The sequence below is a fragment of the Lycorma delicatula genome, chromosome 1 (assembly GCF_047948215.1).
Source record: "Lycorma delicatula isolate Av1 chromosome 1, ASM4794821v1, whole genome shotgun sequence".
Taxonomy (NCBI): Eukaryota; Metazoa; Arthropoda; class Insecta; order Hemiptera; family Fulgoridae; genus Lycorma; species Lycorma delicatula.
Window position 1 is genome coordinate 348,529,476 of NC_134455.1, and position 22,205 is coordinate 348,551,680.

The 22,205-nt window shown below is 37.0% G+C and overlaps 1 protein-coding gene across 3 annotated transcripts in view; it reads left to right on the forward strand.

Annotated features, from left to right (window-relative positions):
- The first annotated feature begins 10,920 nt into the window (after nt 1–10,920).
- The window catches only part of FIG4 (polyphosphoinositide phosphatase FIG4), a 105,335-nt gene continuing 94,050 nt past the window's right edge, over nt 10,921–22,205 (forward strand). For all 3 annotated transcript variants that reach the window (XM_075382451.1, XM_075382452.1, XM_075382453.1), the window contains exons 1-3: nt 10,921–11,075; nt 12,138–12,342; nt 19,924–20,131. In XM_075382451.1, coding sequence (XP_075238566.1) covers nt 10,989–11,075; nt 12,138–12,342; nt 19,924–20,131 — 500 coding nt within the window. In that variant the 5' untranslated portion in view covers nt 10,921–10,988. The remainder of the gene's footprint in view (nt 11,076–12,137; nt 12,343–19,923; nt 20,132–22,205) is intronic.

Sequence of the window (22,205 nt, forward strand, 5' to 3'; positions counted from 1 at the left end):
ATAGCGAAGAACCCTCCCTTCAGTTGCAGCCCATCACGTTGGCGTCTGAACTTATTCCTCCTTCCGCAATCCGCGGGCACGTTCGCTGTGAGTGCCCTCGTAACCGTTAGAAGGAACACAATCAATAAAATAAAATAATACCACAATCATACAATACAAGGAAAATACATAATAAATGAAACCCACTTCATGTTGTCTCTTCGGCGATGTCACCTCTAGCCGTGGCCCTCCTGCACACGGTCGAAGCGATCGTGCTTGTCATCTCGAGCCGGCCGTAGAGTACCAACCACAGTGACAATGGAAACAATGAATTCACAATACAATACAACACAAAAATAATATATATAGTAGAAGAAACACACAGTATACTTGCTAGGGACATTGCTGCTTACCCGCGCCTAGAAGTCTTCTCCCCACTCTCTTCCATGTACCTCCTTCGTCTTCAGGATGCTAGCCACCATGCTCTGTACCGCATCCCATTCTCTCTTCCCTTTCAGCATGTGAGCTACAGTTGTTTCTGGAGTGAGTCCATCTGTGCCATGCCTACGCCGGACCACAGCCCACCTTTCGCACTCGTAAAAGGTGTGCTCCGGCGTGTCATCCTGACCGCAGTAGAAGCACCTCGGTGTCCGTCTTCTCTTGAACCGATGTAGGTAGACCCCGAACTCCCCGTGTCCAGACAGGAACTGCGTGAGGAAGTAATCTACCTCCCCATGCCTCCGCCTGACCCACGGTCCCAAGTCCGGGATCAGTCTCCTGGTCCATGCCCCAGCCGTAGCCGTTCTCCACATCTCCTGCCAGTTGACCATCAGCTGCCTCTCGGCTTCCGCCTTCGGCGTTCCTTCGTATGTGGAGACCAGCTGCGTGGCCCGCAGCTCGATGGGAGGCACCCCTGCGATGACTGCCACTGCGCATCCAGATACGGTGCGGTACGCCGATGTTATGCGTATCGCCGCTGTTCTGGGAGGCTAGCATCCGTACGTTCTTCTTTCTCGAAAGTGCGTCCTTCCAGGCCGGGACCGCGTACAGCAAGACGGAGGAAACCACTGAAAGGATCAGCCGTCGCTTGCTCGCCCGTGGTCCGCTCTTGTTGCCCATTAGTTTTTGTAGAGCGTCTTGTATCTTCTCGGCCCTCTTAGTGACCTCTCTGAGGTGGGTGTTAGACAGCCCATTCTTGTCAATCCACACGCCCAGGTACTTAGCGCAACCGGACGTGTGGACCCGTACGTCGTCTACCATGAAGGACATTCCTCTCAGTCTTCTTCTGCCGGTGATCGGGACAGCTGCCGTCTTGTGCGGTGCCAGTCGTAGTCCTCTCTCCCCCAGCCATCTGCTGACGACTGCCACCGCCAAGTTTGCCTTATCTTCTACCTCCTCCTCCGTCCGTCCCGACACCATCAGCGCGAGGTCATCTGCGTACGCGACCGACTGGCATCCTTCCGGCAGTTCTTCCCGCAGAAGGCCGTCGTACGAGATGTTTCAAAGAAGAGGCCCAAGCACCGACCCCTGCGGAACGCCTCCAAACATGTTGAAGTCATCTTCTCCTTCCTCTGTGCGTACCCGCAGAGATCTCTCATTCAGATAGTCATTTATTACGGCGAGCAAGTAGCCGCTGATCCCTCTCTCCCGGAGTATTCCCATGATCACTCCCCATGGCACGCTGTTAAATGCATTCCTGATGTCTAGGAGAATGATAAATGGGATTTTCCTTCGTCGCCACGTGCCTGCCGACTGAACTCTGGCCCACTCTAGCACCCGTCGGACGGCGTCGACGGTCGATCTTCCCCGAACGAAGTCGTACTGGTCTGGGGAAAGACCTCCGCCCGCCTCAATCTCCGACCGCAGTCTTTCAGCGATCAGTCTCTCATACAGCTTTCCCATCGTGTTGATGAGGCAGATCGGCCGGTATTTCCTGGTTTCTTCGGCTCCCGGTTTCGGGAGGAGGACCAACCTGGCCTCCTTCCAACAGCCGGGAAAACTCCCCGTGGACAATGCCCCACTGAACATGTCTAACACCGTCCACGGGTGCCTATCCACCAACACCTTCACGATGGACCCAGGGATGTTATCTGGGCCCGGGTTCTTCCGCAGGCTCATCTTCTTGGACGCCCACTGTAGTTCTTCTACAGTGAAGCGCCTTTGTTGATCACCAGCTATCGGTTCCCATTCCTCCTCTTCGACGTGGAAGAGCTCCGTTATCGCTGTGAGAGACTGTTCCCTTGTCAATGGGGTCAGGCGCCTACCAAACTTCTTGGTAACGATCTGGTAGGCCCTGCCCCACGGATCTTGCTCCAGGTCTTCCACGAGGTGTTGCCACGCCTCTTGTTTGGCAGCCTTAATGGCTCTACAAAGGTTTCTTCGTGCCGCGTGGAACACCTCCGTTTCCTCCTGTAGGCGCTCAGAGTCCCTCCGTCGTGCGCGCTGCATCCTCCGCCTTGCTGTTTTGGTTTCACCACGTAGTCTCGCAATGTCCCTGTTCCACCACTAAACATTCTTTACGCGTCTTCCAGGCTGTAGCCGCTGTTTCACACATTCCCCCTGTAGGATGGCCATGAATTCCTCGGGGGTGTGAACACGCCTACGGGCCACCTCTGCCGCCGTCCTATCCGCTACCGTCGCAGCCTGCTGTTCCGACGGCCTCCAGATAGGGTCCTGTTCCTCTAGACCCCTTCCGCCTCCTTGTATTTCAAAAATTATGGCCTTGTGGTCGCTGGCAAAATCATCTTCTACTACCTGCCAGCCCACTATCCTTCTTGCCACCCTATCTGAGGCCGCTGTCAGATCCAACACCGATCCATCACCCCTTGCGTCGTATGTAGGCACCCTAGGCGTGTTCATGACCACCAGTCCCGCGGCCCCAAGCATTGTAGCTAGGGTGTAGCCTCTCCGCGTGGACCGGCACCCTCCGAGTTCAGTGCATTCGGAGTTGAAGTCCCCGGTCAAAAGTACCGGGAACCCAGCCCTTCGTATGCATTCCTCCAGGTTTCCGATGAATTCTTCATGTCGATCCATTCCGCTGTTGGGAGAGATGTACCCATTGATCACCGTGAGTTGATGGATGTCTACAGCCACGAACCCTCTACCTCTAACTACCTTCGTGACTGCAAACCTGCCGGTGACATTCCGTATAGCAGCATCGCCATCCTGGTCAACATACCAGTGGCCTGAGTTAACCAGTCGCTGATTAGGTTCCACGACCAGCAGTAGGTCGTATCCTCCAACCAGCGCTGCCGCCCATGCCAAGTCATGGGCAGCCACGGCTCTGTTTACGTTGAGCTGTAAACACTTCATTTCCGAACGTGTTTACAGTCCCTGCTACCCAGTCTATGCCCAATCACTCCACAACCCACGCATTTGGTGGGTTCCCGGCACTCTGCCCTCTTGTGCCCCGTCGCCCCGCAATTGTAACAACAGGCTCTCCTATCGGGACCCGTGCAGTGTGCCGCAACATGACCCGTCTCCCAACAGCGAAAGCAGTTAACATCTGGTCTTCGTATCTCCGCTCGACACGATTGCCACCCTACAAGGAGCCTCCCGGTGGACGTAAGCCTCTTCGCCTCTTCCAACGGCAGCACCACAGTGGCGTTCTGCGTTTGTCCATATGCTTGGCGGACCGACGTGATCCTAGCAGACGTCTTTCCCTCCAGCGCGCGTTGTACCGCCGCCATCACCTCCTCCTTAGTCACTTCAGCGTCAAGGTCTCTAATGTGGACAACCTCTTTTCTGTCCAACTGCCCTTTCCCACCAATCTTCACCTCTGGCGCCTTCTGTGCCATTTTCTCTCGTAGGGATTGGGCAGAGTTGGTCCCCGCCCACACCCGTACCTCGACATCCTCGCCCCTGCCTTTACGAACTGAGAGTATGTTAGGAGCCAGTTCCTCTCCCACTGTTACCTTCACTTGGCGTAGTAGCTCTGCATAGGACTTGCCCGTCTGCCATAGGACCACGGTCTCGGTCTGCCTCTCACGCCGTTCCTCGGTCGGGTCCCCTGAGTGCAACATAGTAACCTTCCTTTTATGCTTTCTTGCCCAGAATTCCAGGGTGTTTTTAACTATGCTACCCAGTTTACCCCCTGGCGCCGCAACAGTCACCGGGTGTACCTCGTACGTTGAAACGGTTTCCAGACCAGATAGCAACCAGTCGACAGCAGTTATGTCTTCCCCTTTAACTGGTATCACGTACAGGTTTCCCGACGGGTCGATCTCCTCTTTTTCCCCAATAACGTCTGTGGCCGCACCACAGTGCCTGGGAGCATAGCGCCACTGTTCAGCTTCCTCTTTATACCGGGTGCCAGGTCGCAGACCCGGCAAGCTATTTTTGACTTCTTGTCGCCCTCAAGGTCCAGTACATAGACACATGCACGCTCGTCATCCGCCTTGGGTAAGCCCCGCACCTCCTCGACTAGCTCGAAGGCCTGTTGGGGCCACCTTTTTTCAGCAAGCTCCTTCAGGTCTTGGACCTCCCCCTTCTTCAGCGCTGCCTGGATCGCGGCGAGATCCGACCCTGCCGTCTGGGTATGCTTATTGTCTAGGTTCGCAGTCCCTTGAGTGCCCTGCATCGTCGTCGCAACCCTTTGCGGATGCCAATGCACCTACCTCTGGCCAATCTAACTGTCCAGGCGGTACCCTAGCCACCCTGTGAACTACTCTACTCATACCCCCTCAGCTGATCTGCTCAGTGCAAAATACTTAGTAAGTCAGCCACTATTGTCTATTCTCTATGTGTCTTCCAACTGACCTGCAGATTTGAGAATCTCAAGTTCCATAGCGACTCTGGTTCGTTCAGCCTTGTACCAGGGACAAACATAAAAGACATGGTCAGCAGTGTCAAGTCCACAATCCAGGCTAAGGCCCAAATCGACCAAACCAAACCTAAGCAAACTGTTCCTAAATGTACCATGTTCTGATAGAAATTGTGTTATGTTCCGATTGGGGGAAACCCACTTAACCGCTCTCAATTCTCTAACACCGGAGAATATACCATGTGTACATCAACCAGTAGAAGATTCGTTCCACCTAACTTGCCAAGTGTCAAAACCTTGGCTTCATTACCTTACTTCAATTTCTTGCATACGCCCTGGGAGTAGAAGATCTTCCTTTTTCGACACATTCCTCTTGCTATGTTCCGTAGTCATAATATCTATGGGTTTATTACCAGCGATTACAGAGACTGCCTCTTGTGAGACAGTTTTGTAGCCCCCAATAACAGTTAACAGTAGAAGACGCTGGGCTCGCAATAAGATATCCCTATAACACTGAAATTGCGTACAATGAGCCCAGATGGGTGTAGTGTAAAACATTATGGCCTCACAGACACAAGGAATCTACAACATAAAAGTCCTCAGAGGAGTTGACACAGGCTCAGTTCACTATGTAGACAAAATTAAAATTAGATGTACTCCCCAGAGAAAGTAGCAAAACCATCCCCCTAAAACCCCTAAAACAAAACAAAAAATGGACCCTATCCAATTACTCAAAAATTAAAATTACCAAAAAGCTACTGAAAAAATAACAATCACAGATAAACTCTAATATCTAGTCAACAAACTCTTAAAGAAATCGCAGAAGAATTAGCCCCAATAAAATCCCAGAAAAAAGTCCTTGGTGGATCAGTGAATGTGAGGAAAAAGACATCAAGCATGGCTATTTCATCAATCCCAAAAATCAGAAACATCCTTCTAAAATCTAGTAAAACAAAGAAAAAAAACTACCCGAAACCTAAGGAGAATAAAACAACACCATAAAGAGACACTGATATCAATAGAAGAATTCAATAAAACACAATCGAGAGACTACTACAAAACCTTAAAAAATCAGCTCCAAAAATACAAACCCCCAACCCTACTAATAAAGAATGAAAATGGTAAACTGGCCCATAACAATAAAGACAACACGGAAATCCTAGCTAAATATTTCAACACACTCCTAAATTGCAAAGAACCGACAGAACTCCTAAACTTCAACACCAACAACCCAATAACAACACCATCAGAAAACATCAACCCTCCCACAATAAAAGAAGTCTACCGAGAGTGAGATGAAGAATTACAAAGTAGCGGGTGATCAGACTTTTGTAGAGATCTGAAAACATGCAGGAAGATCAGCAAAAATTGCCCTTCAACAGCATGTCAACATCTGGATCAAAGAACTACCAGAAACACTGGGCAGCCTTCATCCATCCACTACAAAGAAAAAGGGATAAAGCAGATCCTAACAATTACAGAGAATCTCACTCCTAGACACAATATTCAAAATTCTTTCATGAATCATTCTCAACATGATCGGTGCACAACTCAAGAAAGTACTAGGAAATATCAGGGAGGTTTCAGACCCTGGAGCTGTCCAGGCCAGAACATGAGTCTCAAGCTAATAATGGATTATAACAGGAAAAGAAATAGAGACATGGTAATAACATTTGTAAATTTCAAGAAAGCTTATAACTGCATCCACAGAGAATTCCTACTAAAAATTTTAAGACACCTCAGACTACATACCAAATTAATAAACATGAAAAAACTGACCCTCACAAACACAAAGTCAAAGGTAAAACTCAAAGGCGAGCTCTTGGAACCATTAGAAATCAAAACAGGACTGTGCCAAGGTGATGGACTCTGACTTTCTTTTCTTTCTTTTTCCTGTTTAGCCTCCGGTAACTACCGTTTAGATAATTCTTCAGAGGATGAATGAGGATGATATGTATGAGTGTAAATGAAGTAGTGTAAAGAGTGTAATGAAGAGTGTAAATAGTCTTGTACATTCTCAGTTCGATCATTCCTGAGATGTGTGGTTAATTGAAACCCAACCACCAAAGAACACCGGTATCCACGATCTAGTATTCAAATCCGTGTAGAAATAACTGGCTTTACTAGGACTTGAACGCTGTAACTCTCGACTTTAAAATCTTTTATGATCGCATAGGATCGATCACTTTAGTCTTCCCAAATCAGCTGATTTGGGAAGACGCGTTAACCACTAGACCAACCCGGTGGGTTGATGGACTCTGACTGCTATTATTCAACTGCACTCTTGAAATGGTAATGAAGAAATGGGTCAAAAAATGTCCCCAAAAGTAAAATAGGTACAAAAATTAAAACAAACTGTCTTGGTTTCGCTGACTTGGCACTGCTAGCAAACTACATTGACGAAGCAAAATCACAGGTATTAGAACTTCAAAACACTACAAATAAAACAGGCCTCAAAATATCAATTGAAAAGACAGAAATTGTGCCCCAATAACCAACACGATTAAAATGATTTAAATCGTGATGATGATTTAAATCGTATTGGAATCCAATTTAAATATTTCAGATAAATAATAACAAACAACCAAATGCAAAAAACCTCAATCCAAATAAGAAGAAACAAACTAGCTAAAGCTCGAAGATTAGCCTGGAACACTTACAATAAAAAATGCCTGTCAATAAATGCAAAAATAAGACACAACAACACAGTTACAAAACCAGAAGCCACTTATGCTGCAGAAACACTCTCCACCTGAACGAACAATCAAAAATAGACAGAATCCAGAAGACACCACAGATTAGATAAAATTAAACAAGAGAATCAAGAACAGAAACACTTGCTTCACACACAAGAAAAAACTCATAACATGAAGATTTTCAACACTAAAAAGGGCAGAAAGATCGGAACATATGAAAAAGTACTGGGCAAAAGTACTTTGGCAAGGCCCAAACAGTTCCATTGAAGAGGCTTGGATAATGGACTAACTAAAGTGATCGATCCTATGCGGTCATAAAATATAATAATAATCACAAAATGAAAATAATATTATATTAAAAATAATTCACTAGTAGTTTCTGAAAACTGCAATATTACAGTTCTGAGGTGGAATAGCAAACAATGTTTATAATCTATTGTATAATAATTTATCTTGCATAATAGTTTACAAAAGAGAAAATGGCACTAACACATAAACAATTTCACCTGATTCCAGAATCTTCTAAATTGATAATGGAATGTATGTTATACTGACTAAAAAAGGAAATAAGACAAATGAATTTTTGTTTAAACCCAAGTTATAGAATATTTTGATAACAAAAATCCATATCAAGTAATATTAGTTAATGCAGCTAAAGAATGTAAGTTTATTTAGGAATTACTAAAGTACTATTCAATAGACTTCTTGACGTACTACTCAATAGGCTACCATACACAATTAACATTTCTTAACCCATTCATCACGAAAGATGTACATGTTCATCATGTTTTTTTCATGGCGTAATTACAAAAGACAAATCCACTCAATCACTGTATTTGAGCATGTATATCAACATTCTACTGCAAGATAGAGTTATGGGTTTCATATTATAAGTTGATAAACCACTTTCATCATTAAATCAATAGCTCTATCTTCATTTTCATGCCATTGTATTTTTTCTTGTCTGATTGTATTTTTTCATTAAAACTCCTGTCTAATGTTTTATATCAATTGTGATCATTTTTAGTTTGATAGTTAAAGAAGGGAAACTTTCCTTTTTTAGTTCAAACAATGTTTTATGCTTGAAGTGGAGGCATAAAAGAGTTAAGAGTTTCTGATGCTTTCAACTTCTCACAGATGACCTGACTTTAAAGAAGTTGTGAGCCAGCAAGAAATTAGAAACCCCAATCCCCAAAAAAACTGAAACCTAATGCAGTTGTTGATTACAACAAATATATGGGAGGGATAGATAAACAAGACCAAAGGTTGGTGTCATTCCCACTAAAAAGGAGGTATACTAAGAGGTTAAAAAACAATTTTTTTATCTTTCTGATGTCGCCTTATATAATGCAAGCATTTTTCATATAAATATAACAGGAAAAACCATAAAATTCAATGATTTTTTGTAAAGTTTAAGTAAGCAGATCTAAATTCAATTCAATTCCAAGATAGGGCCACCAGTGGTTGACCATCAACTTCAGGGATATCTCCTCTTGGACTGCAGGGAAAATTTTGGGCCCATTTTATAGAAAAGATTCCCCCAAACTATTTGGCTAAACCTACCGAGAGGTGTAAAGTGTGTTCCAGCCAAGGATTAAGAAAAGAAATAATATATCGATGTAAAAAATGTAAAATACCGTAGAAAACTCTTTTGAAATTTACCACACAAACAAATATATAAAATGTAGTGTTACTAATACACAAGACAAAAAAATCAGTGTTCAGGATGATATAAAATCAAATTGTAAAGGTAAGTTCATTAAATTTCTTTTATTTGCACGTTCATATAATTTGTTTCATTAAATGACAAATTAAGTCAAAAAACTCAGTAATAAGATCTGGTGATTTGAGGTAAATATTCAGAAATGAATGGATTAATTTGATTTATCTGTGACTGATCATACAATATAAAAACTAAAAGCTTATTTGGTGGTCTTATATATATATATATATATATATATATATATATATATATATATACATATATATATATATATGAACCCATGAGTGGGTCTTATAATATATATATTATAAAAACTTAACCTACGCTCACTAGCGAGCAAAGTGGGCATAAGTTAGGTTTGGTTAAATTATATTTATACTTTTTGATTTATTATATATATATATATATATTTACTTATTTATTTGGTTATCTTATAACTGAACATGAACAGATATTTATAGTGGTCGTTGTATAATCAGAGACCCAAATTTTTTAATTTACATGCTGGGTCAATGAAATTGCTTTGCCATCATTATGAAAGACCGAATAATAATCAATAGTGAGAAACAAAAGAGGCAATTTGAGTAGACAGTCTGACAGCTACTAATTAAAGACTGATAATGGAGAGCAACTTTTTATAAGCAGTCAAGAAAAAAGATGCACAACAGGTTATACAAGATTCTAAATGGGCCGGACAACAGAAAGAGCAAAACAAAACTGTGATGTTGCTTGGCCGATATAGTGCAATAGTGTTAAACCACAACAAACTAATCTACTTAAGTCACTGATAATGTTTAAACTGAATAATTTGCATGCAGCAGTAAAGTGATGTTCATTTTAAGCATAAAAGAATTTATAAAAGAAAAATCCAAATGCTAGAGAATTGTACAAAAACCACTGAATGTAGTGAATGTTTTACAAAACTTTATATTTTCTGTACGGTACCAGCTTTCTGCTATTATACTACACAATTTTCAACATAATAAAAAATGATAATATCATCCCACAAAATAATAAAATGCAAATTTCTTAATTGGATTGAATTAAACTCATTTGTAATTATACTTTTTGGCATATGAATAAAGTTACAAAATTATTTTCCTTTTTGTCATGACAAATACCTTATCATCACATAACTTACTTTCAAATAACAATTTAAATTAACTTTGGAAAATTATGTCCTTGAAAATCTGTGCCACTAAATTAATCTAAGTATTTTGATTCTCTTTTAAATTGCATATGGTAATATTACTGAAATATTTATTTTCTATAGAAGCTCTATTTTTTGTTTCCAGATAACCAATTAAAAATACTATCATTTTCTAAGAATAAAATGTTCAGGTTCTTTTGACAATTCTACAAAAACTGTGTAGCACTATAAATTTCCTGATTTTTTGCATATTTTTATAGACTATTCAGTATCATGGTGAACAAAACGGCCACCTTTGTTCGTTTTTTGTAGTTCAACAAACATTTTGTAAAAAATCAGAAAACAACTGTATGAAATGGAAACATTTATAAACACAACAATCAGAAAAACACTATATGAAAATAAATATTTCCTTCAGATCAGTCTATAAATTCTACACAGAATCAAGTCCGAGTAGGTCGGGAAATATAATACAATTGTATACGGTTGTAACAAAATTATACAATTGTAACGTTCAGCTATTAGAGCGACGTCAAAAAATTGTGTACGTTTCCTGTTTGTTATACTAACGGCATCAGCTGGTTTGGACATCTACTACCAGCTGTTACTGAATTCAAGCTTGAATAGTAGTATTTTGAGGTTACAAGTGGTGTAACGTAACATCTTTTTCTTGCAAAAATGAAAAATACAAATGAAAATGTGCATATTGTAATGCATCCGCTAATTAGTTCTATTCAGAAAATAGCTCTATACGAAACGAAAACAGTACGTATGACAGCACTTTTGTTATTGTTCCTGTTTTGAATAGTATTATCAACCTATTTCAGTTAAATCGTATACCACTGTCTTAAAAAAAATACGAATTTAATTTAATTAAAATCCCTTCATTGGAACTTAACATAATAAATTAGATAACAATCGTCATATATAAATTTTCTTACCACTGAATGGAGTTTATTTCATTATCTTATCACAGTCATTCTTTTTCAGGAATTTGTTTTAGAATGACAGTTTCCCTCATAGTTTTAAACCATGTTAAACAGTTGCATTAATATTCATGCTATAGAAACTAAGCAAACCATATTTTCTCTATGTCCGCTTCTCCATATAAATCATTTTCTAGGGGCATTTCATTTTTGACAAATATTTCATGAAATCATTTTTTTGTCATTTAAATAACAAAAATGTTATTATAAATTAAAAAAAAAACTATATGAAGTGCTATAATGTCCAGCTGTATCTAATGTTAATGTTGAAAAAATAGGAAATTTGATAAAAACTTGCAATAGGACCCTACCAAAGAATTTAAATAATTTTTTTGAATTTTTAATTGCTGATATTTCATCTGTTTTCTAAGTTGTTAAAAATGTTACATGAGAGAACTAACAAGCAAGTGGGTCAAATGGGACCTAAAGTTTTTTAATAAAATTTTTTTCTCTCAATAACTTGCAAGGTATAATGTCATTTGACCAAGGGAGTCAAATCAGACCAACATTTTTTTAATGAACATTTTGATTTTTTCACAGTTGTATTCTAAATGTTGTATTCTAAAGTCATTAATATTTAAAACCCCTATAGCTTATTTGAAATACAAATTTGTCAAGGGCAAAGCTGGGGAAGTTATGCGTCCTTTTAGAGGTTATTTTATTTTAATAATGCATTAAACTATTATTTAATACCTTAGATAGTAGGAAAGAGTACAGTTATTTAAAGGCTAGTTGCATGTGGATTAAATTGTGTGTATGTTTCTGTATTTGCATGCTTGTCATGTTCATGCATTATTAATTTTTGTGTGGTAATATTTATTTCAAATACTGTTTTTCTCAGAAACTGTGCATCATAGCTTCAAACAATACACAAAGCAAGTTCAGAGTGCTGAATATTGATAGAATGGAACCTCTTGAATTGCTTTTTGTTGATGATGGTATAGAATATACTCAAGAGCAAGTTTGGGAATTAGTCCAAACACTTGATCCTGGAGGAAGAAGTCGTGGTTTCACATCTAGAGCAGTATCAGCATTTGGAATTGTTGGTAAGGTTTTGTTATTTTATTTTAAAGTTAAAAAATATTTTTTAAACTTTGTATATATTTTTAGCTGATTAAGTATTACCATTATCACCTTAGGTTTTGTGGCCAAAAAATAGGGCCTGGTGTTCAGCTTTACAAAACTGCCAGGTTTCTTTCCAGTATTGATCCAGTGTTCTGAATGTGATTCTTCAGATACTTAAATCCATTTTCCTCAAAAATTTTTATAATTCTTTTTTCTATATTTTAAAAGTATGTAATTCCAATTACATCTAATTAGCCAAAATAGCTTCTGTTAGACATTTTTATGATACCTTTAAGGATGTACTACCACTTTTAAATTCAGCAACCCGCATTTTTACTATGTTGAAAACAAAGGGGAAGAATACTTTAAAGTAGAATCCAAAAGTAGAATCCAACAACTTTTGTATGTTCGTCAGGATTAAAACTTTTAAAACAGCATACTTTATAATAGCTCAAATGTAAATTTTATCCGTTTTTCAGAAAATGTCAAATCTTGTTTCTTTATTTGATTGTCACAATTTAACAGCATACCATCTAAACGATCATACATGAAAAGTATCTTAGTAAGTTGGTTACATTTGAGCCATCTCTGAGTTAGGTTGAGATCTTTCTGAACAACCAGATACATACACTTCAGAGAGAGAGAGAGAGAGAGAGAGAGAGAGAGAGAGAGAGAGAGAGAGAGAGAGAAATAATTAAGTTAATAATTAATTTTTGCATATTTGACCAGGAAATTTTCTGGCCAATCTTCAAACTTAATTAAGATATTGTCATGTAAAAAATTTCAAATTTATTAAATGTACCATTTTAAACTGTATCATTTCATAATGTTTGGAATTATTGTAAACAGATAGCCATCAGTTCTGCAGATGGATGGATAGATAAACATAAGTATGAACTTCTATAGTGTTCTCTTTTTGACTATACAAAATAATAATTTAACCATTACAAACTGGGATTCTGAAAGTTTTGATTTTCAAAATCATAGTGGGGTATTTATTGCAATCTTTTTAACTTCAATTTCATTTGGATTTACTACATTTAAACATCAAACACATTTTATATTACTGTAATCAGTATTGCTGTGTGTTTTCAATATTATTTAGTATGCTCTAAACAGCTTATAAATAAATGAATGTTTTTATACTGACTGGTACATAATAATAAATTATTTAGATCATGTCGGGAGTGGATTAATATGTTACTCCAAGGGTAAAAAAAGGAACTGCTTCATCATTTTTCTGGGTGCGTCAGAGAAACCATGTAAAGCCCTGATCAGAGGGGCATCAAAAATACACAACCATCTACGAGGGTAAGTCAATTATTATCCGCAATTTAGTTATATTTTTGTTTACGTTGGTAGTACTGTTGTGTTGCGTATTGACGCATGCATGGTTTAATTGTTGTTATGTCTGTGCAGGTTTGATGCTGCTAGATTAGTTTCATTATCGCTGCCATGCCATTAACCATGGCTGCTCCACTTTCTGTTTGCACCAAAGAAGAGCAACATTCAGTGATCCGTTTTTTGTGGTTGGAAGGTTTATCAGGAGCCGAAATTCATTGAAGACGTTTGGTACAGTACGGGAACAGTGTGTTGCCACTGTGGAGTGTCTACTAATGGATTGAAAAATTCAAAAATGGTCGAACAATTGTTACGAATGACGAAGGAGCCGGAAGACCGTGTACCACCACAAATGAGGAAAACATGGTTTTCTTCATCGCACGTGACATGGTTTTCTTAGACAGACGAGTAACTATTGATGAAGTGGCATATCATCTGCAAATCAGTCACGGTTCTGGCTACGAAATCATCCACAACAAACTGGGGTTTCATAAAGTCTGTGCAAGATGGGTCCCAAAACAACTCGCACAGTTGCATAAACAAACATGCTTGGACATCTGCCAAAAACATTTGGATTGCTATGGTGACGAACATCTTGTTAGACAGAATCATCACTGGTGACGAAATATGGATCTATCATTACAAGCTGGAGAGTAAACGGCAGAGTATGGAATGTAAACATCCAAATTCACCGCGCAAAAAAAGTTCAAGACCCAACTATCTGCAGGAAAACTGATGCTTACAGTGTTTTGGGACTCACAAGGCCCAGTACTGGAACATTATTGTCATGGAAGGGGCATGACAATAAACGGTGCACGTTACAGTGAGATGCTTACTGCCAAGCTGAAGCCTGCAATTCAAAGCAAACACTGAGGACTGCTGTTGAAAGGTGTTGTGTTGTTGCACAACAATGCCTGTCCACATACTGCTGCCCACACTGCTGAAACGCTCCAGAAACTCAACTTTGACGTACTGGCTCGTCCTCCTCATAGTCCTGATCTTGCCCCTTCTGACTACTATTTGTTTGGTCCACCCAAAGAGGCATTAAGGGGACGTCGATTTACCTCGGAAGAAACAGTGAAAGAAGTGGTGCATTCATGGCTCGCAGCTCGCAATTGTAAACCTTCTTTTATGAGGGCATCAGGAAGCTTGTATTCAACCAAGCGCGTTGAAATGCAAGGGAACTATGTTGAAAAATGATGTACATGTAAGTTTCCTATTTGTATTCCAATAAAATTTATAACTACATTGCAGATAATAATTGACTTAATTGACCTCATATGAAATAAAAACAACTGTGATTAAAGCCTATATTAGTTGTTTATAATATTAAGGTAAATATATAAAGCTACTAAATATGCAAAATAAATCACGATTTAGAAGGCATTAATGAAAATTCTTTGAGCACATATTAATGTTCTTGAAGGAATATGTACAAAATTTGTTTATTTTTTTATTTAATCAGTAAAATTATTTAAAAATTAATTGTCATTGCTTTTTTAAAACAATATTTTAATTGTATTTTAAAAAAGTTGGTAAGAAGATTTAAAAAATTGTTTAACTATGTATTAAGAAGTGCCAAAGTAAATAAATGAATAAATCTTTATCCTTTTTGGCACATAATATGTTATATACATCATGTCAATTAAGATACATTATGAATATAAATAGAAATTATAAGATAAAAGATAGATACAATGAAAGTCCATCTCTTCAATAAATGGTGTATTGGTTTGTTTGTTGCATATGCTCACATTTTTATTTTAACTGATATTGGCACAGAGTGGATCATATGGTGCACCAGGTGGCTGTCCTCAGCTGTTGTTGAGCGCTACCATCTAGCAGAAGAAATTGAAAACAACTGTGTAATAAATATTTATAATTTATATTAAATTTAAATCAAAGATTAATATTTAAATTAATTATTTATATAGTTATTATTCAAACTTATTAATAAAAGAAAGGGATTATTAGTTAATATTTAGCAGTAAAAAAAAAGGATTATTTATTTAATTAATTATTTAAAAGTACATTACAACAGACTGTAGGAAAGAGACTATAAGAGAGAACTGGGAGTGGGAAAGGTTGGGTGTGCGTAGCCACCTGGCATATCATGTGATCCACTCTGTGCCAATAGCAGCAGCTGGCCCGGCAACTAACACAACCTCACACAAACACACATAAGACTGAACGTAGAAGACGGTGCCTGCAAGCTTCCAGTGTTAATAAATCACAACAAAAGGTAAATTTACAGGCAATTTAAAGGTAAATTTTACAGGCCAAAAGCAGTCTGTTGTCAATTAATTTACAGATTATTTCATTTAATTTCTAAGTGTAGGTTTAAATTTTAAATTTATTTAATTATTATTAATATTATAGAGATATAAATTTACTTTGTTATTATTATTATATTTTATTTAATTTAGAAGTATAATACTTTATATTATACTTATTTAATAAATAAATAAATATTATTTATTAGTTTTTTTATATTTTATTTATATTTTTATTTATTTATTAATTTTTTTCTGTATAATTTATTATTCTATTTACTGTCTTCTTTCTAATAAAAAGCATGATGCATTGGTTTGTTTGCTGTATGTGCTCACATTATTGTTTTTGTCACCATGGCAACAGAAATCTGATTTATGTAAAAGTACTTATCTTCTTTTTCTTTAATGGCTATGTATATAATACTTAATATTCTCACAGACATGAGGATACAAACATGTCGTAAGGTCGGGGGCAGAGCCCCCTGCCTAGATGGTTGGGCGAGTGAAGTTGGACCAGCTAGTTTTAATTATTTAAAATATACAAACATGAAGTAATATTAAAGTATATACATGAAGGTACTAATTAAAAAAAAAGAAATATTACAAACTAATTCACAATTCAGAAGCTGCTATTGAAAATTATTTTGAGCACATATTTATGTAAACATTGAATGAGATGCAGATAAATCATATTTTAATTTTTTTTTGTCTTCAGTAATTTGACTGGTTTGATGCAGCTCTCAAGATTCCCTATCTAATGCTAGTCATTTTATTTCGGTATACGCCCTATATCCTGCATCCCTAATAATTTGTTTTACATATTGCAAACGTTGTCTGCCTGCACAATTTTTTTCTTGTCACTGTCAATGTCTGCTCCAGGATAAGCTTTGCAGTCGACAATTTGATTTCTAAATCTTTGCTTAACCATGATATAATCTATCTGATACCTTGTAGTATCACCTGACTTTTTGCATTTGTATATTCTTCTATTATGATTTTTAAACTGGGTGTTGGCAATTATTAAATTATACTTTGTGCAAAACTCTATAAGTCGGTCCACTCTTTCATTTCTTTTGCCCAGCCCGTATTCTCCCACTATATTTCCTTCCTTGCCTTTTCCAATGCTTGCATTCCAATCTCCAACTATTATTAAATTTTCATCCCCTTTTATTTGTTTAATTGCTTTGTCAATTTCATATACACACTCTACCTCATCATCATCATGGGTGCTTGTAGGCATATAGATGTTAACAATCATTGTCGGTTTAGGTTTTGATTTTATCCTTATTACAATGCTACCTTGGTTGCACCAAGCTTCTCTAAATTCCACCGATTCATCAAACAGCTTTTCTTCAGGTTTTTAAACCCCAATCTACATTCCATTATCAGTAAATTATGGTCGCTATCATGTCTGCTCCAGGATAAGCTTAGCAGTCGAGTTGATTTCTAAATCTTTGTTTAACCATGATGTAATCTAACTGATACCTTGCAATATACATCTTGTTTTTTCCATGTGTATATTCTTTTATTATAATTTTTAAACTGGGTGTTGGCAATAACTAAATTACACTTCATGCAAAACAATAAGTTGGTACCCTCTTTAATTCCTCTTGCTCAGCCCGTATTCACCCACAATATTTCCATCCTATCCTTTACCAATGCTTACATTCCAATCTCCCAACTGTTGTTAAATTTTCATCCTCTTTTATGTGTTTAATTGCTTAGTCAATTTCTTCGTATACACACTTCATCATCATGGGCACTTGTAGGCATATAGAGACATTAACAGTCGTTGTTGGCTTAGGTTTAGATTTTATCCTTATAAAAGAAGATTTTTGAGGAGGACATCGCAAGAGGTCTGAGTAAAAAACTTAAGGTAGAAAATATAAAAGAAGAATGGGGAGAATTTTATAAAGGAAATTCTTAAATCAGCAGAAGTAAACTTAGGTGGAACAGTGAGAACTGGTAGAAAACCTTGGATATCAAAGGATATATTGGAGCTGATGGATGAACTTAGAAATTATAAGAATGTGTGTGATGAAGATAAAAGGAAGTATAGACAGTTAAAAAATACTACAAACAGCAAGTGGAAATTAGCAAAAGAAGAGTGGATTAAAGAGAAGTGTTCAGAAGTGGTAAGAAAAATGAACATTGGTAAAATAGATGGAGCATACAGGAAAGGAGATTTTTGTGGTACATAAGCTAAAATCTAATAATGTGTTAAATAAAGGTGGTACATCGATTTATAATACGAAAGAAAAGGTTGATAGGTGGGTGGAATATATTGAAGTTATACAGAGGAAATGAATTAGAAAATGGTGTTATAGAGGAAGAAGAGGAAGTTAAAGATGATGAAATGGGAGAAACAATACTGAGATCTGAATTTAAGTGAGCATTCAAAGATTTGAATGGCAGAAAGGCCATTCTCCTACAGTAAATGGGATACACAGATAATTCCTGTGCAGTGCAGCTGAGAAAGAAATAGGTCGATTATACTAACTGGTTTGTAATATTTAAAAAAAGGGGAAGTTCAGTCAGACTTCAAAAAGTTTGTTATTGTCATGATACCAAAGAAAGCAGGAACAGATAAATGTGAAGAATACAAAACAATTAGCTTAACTACTTATGTGTCAAAAATCGTAACTAGAATTCTGTACAGAAGATTTGAGAGGAGAGTGGAAGAAGTGTTAGGAGAAGATTAATTTGATTTCAGAAAAAGTATAGGGACAAGGGAAGCAATTTTAGGCCTCAGATTAATATTAGGAGGAAGATTAAAGAAACACAAACCAACATTCTTGGCATTTATAGATGTAGAAAAGGTATTTTATAACATAGACTGGAATGAAATGTTCAGCATTTAAAATAATTGAGGGTTCAAGGTCGGAGATAGAAGAACAATTGCTAACATTTACAGTTACCAAACTTTAACAGTAATAGTCAAAGAACATAAGAAAGAAGCCATATTGAAAACAAGTCCGACAAGGATGTTCCCTATCCCTGTTACTCTTTAATCTTTACACAGAACAAGCAGTTAATGATGTTAAAGAACAATTTATATCCGGAGTAACAGTGCAAGGTGAAAATATAAAAATGTTACGATTTGCTGATAATATAATAATTCTTGCCAAGAGTAAAAAAGATTTACAAGAGTCAATGAATAGCATGAATGAATTCTTATGCAAGAACTACCGCATGAAAATAAACAAGAACAAAACAAAAGTAATGAAATGTAGTAGAAATAATGTAGGTGTTCAACTGAATATAAAAAAGGGAAAGAAAAGTTTACAGAGGTAGAAGACTTTTATTTGGGAAGTAGAATTACTAGACGGTCAAGGCAGAAGTGATATAAAATGTTGAATAGCACATGCGAAATGAGCTTTCAATCAAAAATATAATTTTCTTACATTAAAAATTAATTTAAACATTAGGAAACTATTTTTGAAAGTATATGTTTGGAGTGTAGTTTTATATGGAAGTGAAACTTGGACGATCGATCTGAGCACCTGTGAAGAAAAGATTAGAAGCTTTTGAAATGCAGTGCTGTAGGATAATGTTAAAAATCAGATGGGTGGATAAAGTGACAGATGAAGAGGTGTTGCAGCAAATTGATGCAGAGAGAAGCATTTGGAAAAATATAGTTAAAAGAAGAGACAAACTTACAGGCCACATATTAAGACATCCTTGAATAGTGCTTTAACATTGGAGGGACTTGTAGATTAGAAAACTTGTGCAGGTAGGCAACATTTGGAATATGAAAAACAAGTTGTGTTAGTGATGTACAATGTAGGGGCTATACTGAAATGAAAGGACTGGCACTAGATAGGGAATCTTGGAGAGCTGCATTAAACCAGTTAATTGACTGAAGACAAAAAAAAAGTTTTTTTTTCATGATAACTGGTATGAGAAAAAAAAAAGATTATGTTCATAATGTTCAGATTTTTTTTTTAGGATTTGTGAGATTTCTGGAGGGTTATTATCTGATTGTTGTAACAAAGAGGCGACGGGTCGCTGTTATTGGATTACATACTATTTATAAGATAGAGGATACTTCTATGATCTATATTCCTAGTGAGTCAGTACGTATTCCTCACCCTGATGAACCACGTTATCTCAAAATGTTTCAAAGCATAGATCTATCCAGCAATTTCTATTTCAGGTTGGATTAATAAATTTTATATTAATATTAAATGTTTAATAAATTCATATTCTGTAATGCTTCATAATTTAACTGATTTTTTCAAATGATATTTTTAATTACTGATTGAAGTAGACTAAAAATGTTTAATTTATTTTTTATTAATAATTTTGTATACTAAAAATCAACAATGCTATACTGTCTTAGATAAGAATGATGTCTGATAAGTCTGTGGAAAGTTAAGAGCTTGTAGTACATTGTTGAGGTCATTCTTAGCTTTCTGCCTCTTTTCTAGAAGTACCTTTTGAAATGATCACGCCATAATCTTCATTGACTTTCTGGAGAAAGATAAAATGATAGTCATACAATAATATGGATCTTTGTTGCAATAATATGGATCACTTAAATGAGGAAATAAAGAATAAACTACCACATTTGGCAAAAAAGAGGATTCTTTTCCACCAATATAATGCACAAGCTTATTCTTCTGCAATTGCAGCAGCAAAATTGTTTGAATTACACTAAAAAATTCTTTCACATCCCCTAGTCACCATACTTGGCACCTTCTTGTCATTCTTTTTGGCACATCTATAATGATCATTCTGTATATGTGTGGAGAAAAAATATTTGATAAGAAATGTATAAATTCTGATGTAAATTTATATGCAATATTGTGCTTTTTTTATTTTTATTACATGTTTCCCAATTGTAACTGCGAGCCTTAACAAAAGGATTTGGATCTCAATCAATAAAATACAATAAATTTTTTTTTTTTTTAATATTCTCAGCAGTGGAACTAACAGCTGGCTTTGTTTGCAGTTGATTTTCATGTTTCATTATTGACAGTAATTTTTATTTTTGTAACCATTGAAACTTTTGTTTACCCAATGTTTCTAATGTGTGAAACAATGGCTTTAACATTTGGTGAAGCTTGCAGTTTTTTGGTTTAGTGTATGTTTTGTAGTGGTGTTGAGTATACAAAATGTGTGAAAGAAACATTTCATCAAAAATTTCAATATGAGATTGTTCTGAAAATAACCAAACATTTTTAATTAAAAATTGGTTGGTAGCATTGTGTTCTTTATAACCTCCTCTGTAACCACATGTTCTTGGATTGTAGATATCGCTTTTAGTTTTCGTGTTATTGTTATTTGAGTACTACATTTTTAAGTACTAGTTGGTTTTTGTAATGTGCGATTTTCAGGAGCAATGTTACAACATAAAATTTTGCGTGAAACAGGAAAACTTTCACAGAAACGTTTCAGCTTTTGAAACAAGCTTATGGATTGATGCTTTGAGTTGTATGCAATATTACAAATGGTTTTCATGATTTAAAAGTGGTCATCAGTCAATTGAAGGTGACCCTCATCCCGAAAGGCCTTCGACTTCAACTGATGAGACCCACGTTCAGAAAATCAATGATTTGATGCATGCAAATTGCTGATTAACTGTCAGAGAACTTGCAGAAGAGGTTAGCATCTTAATTGGATCGTGCCGTGACGTTTCGACTGAAAAATTGAACGTGCATCGAGTTGCAGCAAAGTTTGTTCCTCGTTTGATGATTGAATAGCAGACAGAACATCATCAAGCGGATGTTTGTTGGCAACTTCTTGAACAATCCAATGACAATGAAACATTCATGTAAAGGATCATAATGGGAGATGAAAGCTGGGTTTACGGCTATAACATTGAGACAAAAGTTCAATCATCAAAAAGTTGCACATTAAAAAATTGCTACTAACATTTAAACACATTTCACTCAAATAACAATAATATGAAAATTAAATGAGATATCAACAATCCAAGAACATGAGCTTACAGAGGAGTTTATCTGGAACATAATGCTACCAATTGAATGCCACTAAATATCTCTGTTAGCATGTAATTAAAAATGTTTGGTTATTTTTCTGAGCAGAGCTCATACAGTAGGTAACACATTACAATAATATGCAAAACTTGATCTATAAGTTCCAAGAAATTGGTTTTTATTAAAAATCCATCTGAGCTTGGAAAACTATCTAATCTGACAGAGGAAAAATTGAATGATATTTCTGATCACAAAGCTTGAAAATCCAAAATTTTATGCGTTCATAGA